A 12,763-nucleotide genomic window follows, 5' to 3' on the forward strand; every position below is an offset into this window, starting at 1 on the left:
GCTCCCTCCTCCCGCCCGAGCCAGCCGCGGGCGCCCGGCGCCTCCCCCGGAGCCAGCGCCAGAGCTGGGAGGCCCGGAGACGGGCCCGCCGCCGCCGCCGCCGCCGCCGCGGCCCGCGGAGGGAGCCGCTGCTGCCGTTGTCGCCGCCGCCGCCAGGCCGCGCCCCGCCCCTGCCGCCGCCGCCGCCGCCGCAGCCGCCGCTACCCGGTGAGGCTCGCGCTCGAGCTGCGGCGCCGGCCCCGCCGCCTGGGCCCCGGGCCCGGCCCCTTCCGCGCCGCCCGGGCGATGAGAAGCTGCTTCTGCGTGAGACGGAGCCGGGACCCGCCGCCGCCGCAGCCGCCGCCGCCGCCGCCACCACCCCAGCGGGGAACAGTTAAGTGAGGCCGGGCGAGCCGGGTGCCGCGGAGGCTCGGCCAAACCAGCCCTGCAGCTCCGGCAGGCGGGCGGGCGGGCGGGCGCGGGCCACGGGCCGAGGGGCGGGCGGGCGGGCGGAGCCGGGCCGCGCCGAGGCCTGCGGGCTCCGTGCCCGGCCGGCTGCAGGGACAGGCCTGGCGGCCTCTGCGCGGCCCTGCGCGCACCGCGGCTTCCAGTCCCGGGTTTGGCCTTGTGGCCCGCTGGCGAGGGAGCCCGGGGACCGGGGTGCGAGCAGCGCCCCCCAGGCTGGGGCAGGTGCGGCCCTCCAAGAGCCAGGTCGGCCCTGGTGAGAGCTGAGGCAGCCCACCTGTGCAGCGGCACGGCGGCCACCTGCACAGACCTGGACAGTCGTTTCACTGGCCCAGGCCGGGGTCCAGCTCCCTCTGGTCACGTGGCTGCCGAGCTGATTGCACCTGAGCCTCGGGCGTGATCTGGGGTGCGGCCTCATCTGTGACTTGAGCAGAGCAGAGAAGACATCTAAACTCCAGGGCACCTGTCTGCAAGGTGAGGTGCCGGCCAGGGCACCCAAGACCCAGAGTACCCATCCTCGAAGGATGGTGTTGGTGTTCAAGAGCGCCCCACGGGGACTCCAGCACAAGCGAGGCTCAGGGCGGAGGCTAAGTGAAGAAGACCCATGAGCATCTTTGTTCTCTTTGTTACCAAGGCACAACTCTTCCTAAATCATCAGCCTTTCTGACCATTAAAAATACGCCCCGTCTATTCCCTGCCCCTCAGCAGTCTATTCTGCAAGGCGCAGGGGGGCCACAGGAGGGCAAAAGGCAAATGGCTGTTGCCCCTTCTCTGCTCCCCGCCCCCACCCAGGAACCAGCCCCCACTCAGATTTCTGCCACAAAGCAGACAGCAGGCCAGAGTCTCTTTAGGGGCCTTTGTCTCCAGTGGTTCCTTCTCAGTATAATCTCATTGTACATTTCTCGACAGCTGGCTGGATCTCATCTCCTTTTAACAGGGCAAGAAAATCTTATCAGCTGCACCAGAAAAGCCTTAGAAAAGTTGGGAGATAAGCTTTGTGGAAGCCTAGACTAACTCAAAAACTCAGGGTACTCAGAAGGTTAGTTACAGGAGACAGGTGACACCTTTCTTGCTCACAGGAAATTGATCCAGGTATTTCAAGATATTGTGCCATGCATAGAATATTGAGATGGGGCTTCACAGGGGGACGAAGACCCATGTGTAGCAGTTGACATAGCAGTCACTGGTTCATTTGAGCCTGGAATCATCTTCTCTAGCCACATTTTTTATTCCTTCCTTTTATCTTTTAGGCCACACTCCTGATTTATACTGCAGGTGTTTTCCCTGCCCTGATTCCCTCCTGCTGGTGGGCTTTCCTCCCTTCTGGCTGGAATAGTGCCCCATGATTAAATGCAAGAGCTTTAGATAGACCTTAGGTTAAGCCTTGGCTTTACTGCTTATCATGTGTTCTTGGACAAATTAGTGAACTTTTCTGAGCCTCAGTTTCCTCATGTGTAGGGTGAGGCTAACGATAATAGCTCCTAAGATTATGGTGAGGAGTCAATGAAATATTCCAAGAGAAGTGGCTGAGCACCATGCCTGCCACAGGGCAAGTGGTCAATAAAAATTAGTGTTTATAATTAAGTGTTTGTTAGTTGGCTAATCAGAAGAGTAGATTCATTTTTTTTTTTAAAGAATGTCTTTGCTTTTTTTTTTTTTTTTTCTTTGTCTTTATAGGGCCACACCTACGGCACATGGAGGTTCCCAGGCTAGGGTCTAATCAGAGCTGCAGCCGCCGGCCTACGCCACAGCTACAGCAACGTGGGATCCCAGCTGAGTCTGGGACCTACACCACAGCTCACGGCAACGCCGGATCCTTAACCCACTGAGCAAGGGCAGGGATCGAACCCGCAACCTCATGGTTCCTAGTCGGATTCGTTAACCCCTGAGCCAGGACGGGAACTCCCAAGAATGTCTTTCTGTTTGTGGTTATTATTTAGCTCTTCTCAGGGGCACAGGCAGGAATGGTAGAGTAGAAAGAACACTGGGCTTGGAATCTGTTTACCTCCTGGAAGCCAGGTGACCCTAGGCAAGTCGTGGAGCTTTGGGCCTTTCTGAATCTCCATTTCCTTATTTGTAAAAGTGGCCTAAGCATGAAACCTACACCATAAGGCTGGATGAGCTAAGGTACGTGAATGCGTGTGACACTGTAGAGGGTGCGGGGGGCGTGGGGTCAGGGGGAATTTCCTCACTAAATTTAATTGGGATCCAGAGGAAGTCCCTGGTTTTGTGGGTCTGCTCTTTTGACAATTTGTTGTTGGGGGGGAGGGGGTTGCTATGGGGAAAGGAATGCCAGAGTGTCTTGCATTTGTACATTTTATGAAACAATACAGCCATGTGAAAACGTCTCTTTGTTGCCCCTTGGGGCCTTGGAAGGGGTGCGTGGGGGCTGAAGGTTAACCTTTATCAATTTCATGGCACATTTACTTCTGGGGCATCAGAATCCAAGTGTCCTGGGCCCTTCTGCCTTAGCAGGTTGGAAGTGTGCCGTGCTTCTTGCTCAAAGAGCCACATCGTTGCCACCCTGGGAAGTAATGATGGTGCTGGAGTCAAGCATGGGGAGTGTCAGAGGTGCTGCTATGGTGATGAAGATAACAAATGACTATATGGCTGGATGTGGTGGGCTGAGAACACTGTATTTAGTGGCTGCGGTTGAGTGAGGAGAGTCTCGTTTTCTCGTTGGGTTGTGGGAGGGAAGGCCTGGGTTCCTTGAATGAGCTGCCTCTTCCCAGGCTGTTCTCGTTCTCTCTGCAGCCCTGCCTGGCCAGTACTTCACAGGCCCCCACTGGCTCTCCTTGGCCTCCTGCTTGCTGGGCCACCATTGGTAATTGTGGTTTTCCTGAGTTGTCTGCACCGTTGGCGGTGGGGTTGCCTACATTAGATTTCTCCTCCCCATCTGCTTGGGAGGCAGGGTGTGCTTGTCGGGGACATCCTGTGGGCAGGCGCTGGTTTACTTGACAGGCTTCTGGCCAGGTGCAGAGCTTGTCCAGGCTGCAGTTAGAGAGACCCAGGGGCCTGGAGCCTGGGGCACATACTTGAAATGTACAGCTTGTACTTCCCTGCAGGCTGGAGGGCCATCTTGCTGGGCCCTAGAGGCTAGAATCAGAATCGACAAGGGATCATTCTACAACACACACACACACACACACACACACACACACACACACACACACACACACCCCTTTTGTTTCCGAATAGATCCTGATTAGCACAGCAGAATGTTCAAAAGAATATCCTTTGATCCTTCAGGAGAGAGAAATAAATGAATTCTTAACATGCTAAATATCCCTAGGATGTTTATTAAAATGCACATCCCAGGGCCTCAAACACAGACTTTGAATCAGAGTATCTGGGAAATGGGCCCCAGGATCTGCATGTTTAACAAGAATCTTGGGTCGTATTTATACTTACTGAAATTTGAGAACCACAATTGTAGATGCTTTTTTTATTTCATATTTTTAGTTTTTTGTCTTTTTAGGGCTGCACCCACAGCATATGGAGATTCCCGGGCTAGGAGTTGAATCAGAGGTGCAGCCGCTGGCCTGCACCACAGCCATAGCAACCCGGGATCTGAGCCACATCTGCCACCTACGCCACAGCTCACGGCAACATCGGATCCTTAACCCACTGAGCGAGGCCAGGGGTTGAACCTGCATCCTCGTGGATACTAGTCAGATTTGTTTCCACTGAGCCACGATGGGAACTTCTTTTTAAAATTATTTTATTTATTTATTTATTTTGGTAGATGCTTTAAAAAAAATGTGAAATATACAGAACATAAAATTTACCATCCTAATCATTTTTAAGTGTATGCCTGTTAGTGGCGTTAAGTACCTTCGTGATGTTACGTAACTAATCTCCACAACTTTTTCATCTGGCAAAACTGAGACTCTGTAGAGCTGACACTTGAACAACCAGGTCCACTCATATGTGGATTATTTTCAGTAGTAAGTACTACTGTACTGTACCGCCCGTGGCTGGTCAAATCCCCACATGTAGAACCACAGATCCAGAGGAGCCCCAAATTTGGGTTTGGAGTTTCAGCTGCTTGGAGGGTTGGCACTCCTACCACCTGTGTTGTCCAAGGGTCAGCTGTCCTCATGAAACGACTCCCCTCTCCCCCTCCCCCAGCCTGCGGCAACCACCATTCTACTTTGTGAACGTGACTAAGTACCTCATAGAAATGGAGTCATAACAGTATTTGTCTTTTTGTGACCACCTTGTTTCTCTTGGCATCATGTCTTGAGGGTTCATCCACACTGTAGCATGGGTCAGAATTCCCTTCCTTTTAAAGACTGAATAATACTCCAGTGTGTTATGTGCCACATTTTGTGTATCCATTTGTCTGCCTGTGGACACTTGGCTTATTTCTACCTTTTGGCTGTCATGAATGATGCTGCCGTGAGCATGTATATATAGATACCTCTTTGAGACCCTCTCTTCAGTTCTTTTAGGTATATACCCCAAAGTGGAATTGCCAGATCATATGGTGATTCTGTTTTTAATTTTTTTGAGGAGTCGCCGTACTGTTTTCCATAGCGGCTCTATTTCCACTTCCACCAGTAGTACACCAGGTTTCCAATTTTTCCACATCCTCACTGTTGTGCTCCATGCACGCGGGTGGAAAAAGAATTTTCCAGCATAGCCAGGAGAAGAGAAAGAAGAGTTTGTTGAGATGAGAGATGCTGCTAAAACAGTGGGATGACTTCCTGATAATGGGGGAGAGCCGGCCTGAGTGCAGGGTTGCTCAGAGACAAAGGAGAGAGGGGAGGTCCTCCCAAACAGCTGTTGACCTGCTGATTGGTTGAGGGCAGATGGAGTCTTCTGATGCACTTGCTGGTTGGTTGGGGGTGTATATTGCCCCTATAGGGGTGGGGTGAGGAGTGGGCCGCAAACCTTTCCTAATGGGGGCGGGAAGGAGTAGGCCAGGTTGCTCAAAGCAGGGGAGGTGGCATCACAATGAGATGGGTGGGGCAGTGAAAAGGGTCTGGTAATTTTTGTCTTGGCCAGAGGCTTTGTGTTCAGTCTCCTCGAAGGGGCCTTGAAGTCCAGCACTCACCTGTACTAGATTTTTGTTTTTTAGTAGTAGCCATCCTAATGAGTATGAGATGATATCTCATTGGTTTGCATTTCCCTAATGAGTAATGATAAATGAACATCTTTTCAGATGCTCGTTGGCCATTTGTGTATCACCTCTGGAAAAATGTCTGTTTAGGTCCTTTCTCTGTTTTTTTTCATTGAGTTAGGTGCTTTTTACTAACTGCTGAGTTGTAGGAGTTCTTTGTAGACTTGGGTTTTAATCTTTTATCAGATATGTGATTTACAAATATTGTCTCTCATTCTTTTGGATGTCTTTTTCACTCTGTTGATTGTGTCAATTGATGGAAGTTCTATAGGTTCTTTATATGCACTAAAACCCTGTAAGAAAAATATGATCCACCATTCCAGTTTGAGCGGCATCGGTGCTACAGTGGTGAGCACAGATGCCTTCCAATTTGTTAGGAGTGGAAACTTAGGCCCAGATCAGTTGACTTGCCTGGGGAACACAGCTGTGTGGTCTCTCACTCGAGCCCTGGTCCCCCTGGGTACAGAGCCTGCACGTTTTTCATTCCTCTGCCTTACCTCCCATTCCTCCCCAGAGCTGGTAGCCTGAGTAGGCCCCCTGGGGTCTGCAGGAAGCTGCTGTGGCCTGAGAAGCATTCGGTTACAGGAGAGGAAACAGGAACAGGAGACTTGGGATTCTCTTCCTTCCGACCCCTGGGCTCCTTCCTGCAAAGGCTCATCACTCCTTAGACCTTGGAAACAGCAGAGAAGTGCAGACAGGTTTTTAGCAGTTTTGTTTGTTTGTTTGCTTAAGCATTTCATAAGCTCGTTTCAGACGAAGCCTGTCTGCTGCTTCCAGCTCCGCTGTTGGTGCTGTGTCTTCTGCCTGCAGCGCTTGCTTGCCGTACTCCACACCCTCTGTCTTCCAGGAGGGCCTGCTCGAGGGGCAGCTCTTCTCCCACACCTCTCTGACTCCCCAGCAGGAGGAAGGGTCCTCTCATTCGCAGTCCCTTTCTTTTGGAGATTTTGGAGATTTCCTCCAGCCTGTGAGCTGGGTGGGAGCCAGTGGTAGCCGTTCGTTGCGGGGTTGCCCAGCATGGTGGTATTGCGCCTGGCCTGTTCATTAGCCAGTCTCTGCCCCAGCCCAGACCCGTTAGATCAGAACCTGGGGGTTGGAATGGGCAGCTGTAGTTCTTACAGACCCTTAGTGAGGTTTTTGTGCAGCCAGCCTGGAGACCCAGTGGCCTCAGCCAGGTCCCCATCCAGCCTCCTCGAGCAGAGTCACACTCACTTCTGGAAATGCCTGGCCTGCTACAGTGCCACCTTCCTTCCTTTGTAGGTGGCCAAGTCCTAGAATTGAATTGTGGTGTTTGTCCTGGACAGGCTTCAGTGACCCCCAGTGTGACACTGTCACTGGAAGGGGGCTGACAGGTCTGCTCTCACCATTGCCCCTGCTGCTTTATGGTCCCTCCTTAATCCAAGGAAACATGGGCAGTTTGGAGAGGAGGACAGGGACTTCACTCGTCTATCTTTCCTTCCTTCCATCCGTTTATCTATCCATAATCCCTTTATTGAGTACTCACTGTGGGCTCAGCCCTGTGGTGGACATGACACCTTAGAACAGCTCATGTTCTGCCAGGAAAGTATTATAACCATCTGAGAGGCAAGACTGTGTTTGTGTCGGTGTGTGTGCCTGCGTCCATGTGTGTGTGTGTGTGTGCGAATAAGACCATGTCCTCGCACAACGTCAGTATTCTCAGTGACCACACTTGTCTGGCGGGGCAACGGGGAAGGTATGGTGGGAATGGGAGATGTGTCCCAGGTTTCAAACGGTGGGGTAGGTGGGGAACTGGGTGCTCTTGGGCAACCTGGGCTGGGGAGGGAAAGACTTATTCTGAGGCTGTGGATGATGACCTGCAGGTTCCTTCCTCCCTTCTTTTATTCCTCAAACATCTCATGAGGACCTGCTGCTTTGCACCGAACATTTGGACTATGGACTGGATGTTTCAGCATCACTTGGATCTGGTTTGCAATGCAGCTTCTCAGGCCCCTTCTGAGACCTATTGGATCAGTACCTCTGGGGGTGGGTTTAAGACTCGTTTTAACAAATTCTCAAGGTGACTCAGGCATGCTAGAGTTTGAGAACTCCGCCAGAAAGTTGGGGTTTCCATCTTCTTCACCGCTTGATGCTCAGCATGAAGGCTGTCTGTAAGCATTTGTGGGCTGATGACAGGTCCTGCTAGGTACGGGGGATGTGGGAGATGCTTCAGGGGGAGGATGGCAAGGTCAGCCCGGTTTGACGAACTATGGGCCATGTGGGTGACAACAGCAAGCAGGGTACTAGATTCGTACTCTGAGTCTCAGGAGAAAAGTCCAGGCCTCGGAGGTATTTTGGAAGTCCTCGGATCACAGAATGATTATATGACCAAGTGTATGAAAAGAAACTTTGAGGGCCCAGATGAAGGTCAGAGAGTGGGTGGTGTCTTCTGACCTGAAGCCAAGTGGTCCGATGATTCTGGCCTCGGTGCCCATTTGTCCCACGTTGAGGTGACATACTAGCATTTTTACTCTGCAGACACTGTGGTCATCAAGCCAAGGCTGTGACTATTTTATGTCATTGAACACGAAGAGAACATTGCTCTTGGGGCCTCCTGGGATGGGGTCGTTTGCAGGCCATCTGCCTTCTGTGGGGGTCCTCCTTCTTTCTTCTCTCTAGGGGACACTAAGACCCGATGGGCGTAGGGGGGCCGACCTTCACGTGCAGTCATTATGAGCAAGTTGGGGTGGGGCTCACAGTGAACGGGAGCACACCTGCTCCTCCCCAGTACCAGGTTCCCAGGTTTTGCAGAGTCGGGCCTGTAAGCCTGTAAGGGCAGGCCTTTGGCCACGGCAGTGCTGTAGAACTTGATCCAGATTTATTTTTGGAACGTGAATTCTGGGATCTGGCATTGCACTGTATGGGCTGCAGCAACCCAAACCCAAGGCCCACCTCACATGGTTTATGAAAAATCTGTTTGGTAAGCAAATGGTTAATATCGATCTAAGCATAAGACTGACGGAATGGATGCAGTTGTACACCAGATTCTCCTAGTAACACAGACCTTTACTAGAAAAAGGAAGTGCTCACCATTGTTACTTCCCTAGCTGGAAAATTCTTTGTGATCTAGAAGGGCTTAGGAAAATACTGGTTTTAGTTCCCCAGTATCTTAGCAGCCTTCCCAGCAGCCTGTGGCCTGTTGCTACCAGATCATACTACACAGCGTTTGTCAGAATGATTTGATTTCTGACTGGTCACTAGATAAGCGGTCTAGACCAAAGTACAGGAGGCGCCAGGATGCTATCCTGAGGTTCCACAGCGGACACCTCTCAGCCTGTGTGCACGGTCCCCCACAGGCAGCTCCAGGAGCCAGCTGGCCATTTGCTGGGGTGCTACATGGACCCTGGCCTCAGCCAGCTGCCTCCTGAGGAGGTGGGTCTCTGCACCACGGCTGCAGGAGGTGGCCGGGTTTGTGTATTTGTGTGTGTTGTGGGTGCACTGGTGAAGCCTGGCCACCGACTCCCTCCCCTGTCTCTCTGTCCCTGCTTAAGATTTGTAATATGGGGCAACAGAGGAGGGCATGGCTTCCTGCAGCCGTGGTACCACTGCTGCCAGTGGGAAACAGGCAAAAAGCTGTTTCCATAGCCGCAGCTTTTACCAGGGGACAGTTGGTCTCGGTGGAGGCCCTGCTCCTCTGACCACAGCGAGTGAAATATTTATCCATTTCCCCAGCCCCACAAGCGGGTAGATGTGGGCAGACAGTTTATGTCTTTTGTGCCCTTGACTTTGGATTTCAAACCATCTGATCACAAGTTCGTCCTTCTGTAGGGACTTAATTAACCCACTGGTTTGGTCATTTCAATTACAGTAGCCCAGTTTAACTCCCCCTCTCCCCCCTTTGAAATTACTCTCCACAAAAGTTGTGCGCAAGTCATGCCTTCAGCCCTGGTGGGCAGCACCGTGCTTCTGAGCCCGGCTTCCTTCCTCTCCGGGGCTCCTGCTGCACCTCCTTTGAAGGCAGGCAGGGCCCCCCTGCCCCAGGCAGTTGTTGCCACCCCTCCTCAAAGTGCTTTAGACTCCTCAGCTGCACCCCCACCCTGCCGCTGGAAGGGCCTCCGTGGAGAGAGGTCTGAGCTGTTAGTTGGGTTTTGATTTCAGTACAGGAGTTGATAAAGCGAGATAAACCCCAGGCTCACAGGGCCGGGGAAATTAAACAGAGATGATATCAAAGTTCCCCTGAGTTTTCAGCTGTGATACAGTAGCTTAGTTTTCTCCCAGACTGGGGCCAGGAGGCACGCCTTTGATTCTGAAACAATGTTCAGCATCAGTTAAGCCCAGCACTGCTGACTTTTAGGGATTAAGCACACTGTTGTAGTAATTCTTTGATCAGCTACAAGGGAGCAGTGTGCTGTCTGTATGAAGGGGCTTTATAGTTAAAGTTCATTTCTCTGTGAACCTGGGATGACAGCATTGGCGAGGTGCTGCAGTGCTGGCAGCTGGGTCCTCCCCCAGGCACTTTGTGCAGCATTGCAGGCACACGCAGGAAGGTTTCCTCTTACCCAGCGTTGCTGGATACAACTCGTTGAGCATGGCATGGGCAAAGTCCTCCCAGCTTGGAAAACTCACCTCCCCCAACCGACCCCATCTAGTCCCAGTATGTACCCCCGCCCCACACACACTGTCTCTCTTCCCCACCTTGCAGAGAAATCCTCTCTGGGCAGACACAGGCACAGCAGCCCCCAGCCTTGGAAATGATCTGAGTGAGGCTGGCTGCACCCTCGGGGGAGAGGTTGGGATACAGAATGGGCCCAGATGACCTGCAAGTTTATGTTAGGAGGACTAGCTCAAGGTCAGTGTGGCCACTGTACTCTCCTCCCCAGGAGGGCAGACGTGACTCCCAGGTGCTGTGAGCAGCTTCGTTCCTTACCTGGTGTTTACTGAGCCCCAACTTAGCGTCCTATTGGCTCAACCCTATCGTTCTCAGAAATCGCAACATCCATGAGATGTCCTCTAAAATACTGGCTCAGACTTTTGGCTTCTTCTGTGGAGACCCTCCTTGCAGCTGCATCTGGGATCGTAGAAGTTTTCCCAAATTGTGGCCCCTCCTCAGCTGGCCCTGTGACTTCCAGTCAGTAACGGAGCCCCAGTGTGCAGTGGATCGTGGTGCTCCCACCGTGCCACGTGTCAACCTGTTCCCTCCTGCTCAGGGCTCCCATCTCTCTCCTTAGGCCTAAATTCACCTCCGTCCGACACAAACATGGCCTTAGCTCATTTTTATTGCTGTAAATTATTGATGAGGGAAGTGTTGAATCTTGAAACTGAGGTGCGAGGAAAATTAATCTCATGTTACTTTTATCTTTCTGTACTTTTCTCCCCGTTGCTTCACTTACTGGGCTACAGCTGGAGAAAGAAGAGCGTTGGTGTTTAAAAATCTAATTTGTTAAAACTGCTTTCTTGATTAGATGTGGGACGGGAAGTTGGTCTCTCTCTGCCCAGTGTTACGGAAAGCAGAGCAGACTGGGAAAGGAGGGCCAGTGCCCTCTGGCCCTGCTGTCCATCAGATCTTGGTGTCTGAGAAGTCTGGGCTTCTGTGTTCTCTCCGTTAAAATGGGGATGACACGCCCCAACCACCTCCTAGGTTTGGTGTGAGCATTGATTGAGAAGCAGCCCAAGAAAGAATTTTGAGAATTGCAGAGCACTGTTCAAATGCAGGGAGTATGGTGGTGCGTTCTGTGTGTAGCTAGGATTTGGAGACAGAGGTGGATGTGGGGCGAGGAGTTGCTGAGGTTGCAACCAGTTGTTGCAAGTAGGCCTTGGTATTTTCTGCTTTAGCCCAGCATCAGCTCTTGTCAGACAGGTTAATGTTGTTCTTAAAACACCCTGCTCCAGGCTCGCCTCCCCGGGCAGGTTTGCTCTGCAGGCCTGCATTAATGGCCTCGTCTCCTCTTGCAGAGGCCTGGCCTGTGACCCCGGTTGGCCGAGCGCTCAGCGGTGCCATCCCTTCTGGCTCGAGGCTCCGCACAGCCCGGGAAACGTGGAGTGCCAGTTAATAAATGGCCTTTTGTTAGGAAGGTCAATTGAAGTGACGGCAGAGACGCTGTTAAAAGTAATTTGCAGTCAGAAAATATGTAATTCAGGGCAAGCTGCTTTGAGTGATTGCCTCTGCCATGGATATCTTGGGCGTTTCTCATTAAAAGCTTCCTTTGCTGTTGGTGGTGCTTCCTCCGCCACCGAGCCCCGCGCGGCGAGGAGTCATTTGTCTGTATTTCACAAAGGCTGCTGGATCCCCAGGGTACGGTCACTGAGGGGGAGGAAAGAGGGAGGCGTGCATCCGTGATGCTCCGTGCTAATGCTCTGCCCGCCGCATCCTCCAGCCTGCAGGCTGGGCTGCGACCAGCCACGCGGGCCAGGCCGCTGGCTCCTTTGTCTGCTGGGCCGGAGGCCGCCCGCAGCCATCTTGGCGCCCGCGGCTGGGCTGCCCCCGGTGCATTGTGGGAGCAGCCGTGTCTCTTTAAGAGGCCGCTCAGCCTCCCGCACCTGGTAGCGAGCTGCCGCTGCAGCTGCAGAAGGGCCCTTGTCATCAGTACCTCGCGGAGGGTATTGTGACCTGAGGCCGTGATGCTCCCAGCAAATAAAATGTTTCTTATTTATTCCCATGCTCGCTTCTTCTCTTTCCGATATTAGCGGCAGTACTATCTTAAAAAACAAAAAACTTTACTTCTCGTGTTCTTTATTAGATTCACAGCATGGTATTTTAGCACTGGCAGAATTCGTACATTCTGTTAATGAGTTGTTAATTGTGAGGCATTTTGGTACCCAACAGCAGGTACCAATATTTTGCAGACTGCCGCAGTGTTACGTCCATGGTACCAATACTATAGGATTTTCCCAGTGAAGTACGTTTTGATCAGTGTTTGCTTTGGATTAGACTGGTGCAGATACTTAATTCTAAACCTTCCTTACTGGGGGCATGCATGCTATTCATTCGATAAATATTTACTTAGTGCCCACTGTCTGCAGGAAGCACCAAGCCTACCTGGTAAATGAAATGCGAACATAGAAAATAATGCGGTGGTGCAGAGTGGCTTCCTACCGCACCCCCCCCCCGCCCGTCCCCCCGACTTATAGAAGCTTATTTTCAGTAAAATTAAGTAAAGCATAACTTAGTTGAGCTTTTGTCATAATCAGAAGCTGAGAATGTAGCTGCTGCCCTGCCAGGTGCTTCCTAGCCTTGGTGGG

General features: G+C 52.2%; 1 protein-coding gene across 2 annotated transcripts in view; it reads left to right on the top strand.

The window, feature by feature from the left end:
• Positions 1-211: 211 nt before the first annotated feature.
• The window catches only part of MVB12B (multivesicular body subunit 12B), a 170,797-nt gene continuing 158,245 nt past the window's right edge, over positions 212-12,763 (top strand). Inside the window, exon 1 of one of the 2 annotated variants that reach the window (XM_047768418.1) lies at positions 212-372. In XM_047768418.1, coding sequence (XP_047624374.1) covers positions 286-372 — 87 coding nt within the window. In that variant the 5' untranslated portion in view covers positions 212-285. Of the gene's footprint in view, positions 373-6,075; positions 6,268-12,763 lie in introns of those variants that run through there. The other variant, XM_047768420.1, reaches the window with a different exon arrangement.

The sequence above is a fragment of the Phacochoerus africanus genome, chromosome 2 (assembly GCF_016906955.1).
Source record: "Phacochoerus africanus isolate WHEZ1 chromosome 2, ROS_Pafr_v1, whole genome shotgun sequence".
NCBI lineage: Eukaryota > Metazoa > Chordata > Mammalia > Artiodactyla > Suidae > Phacochoerus > Phacochoerus africanus.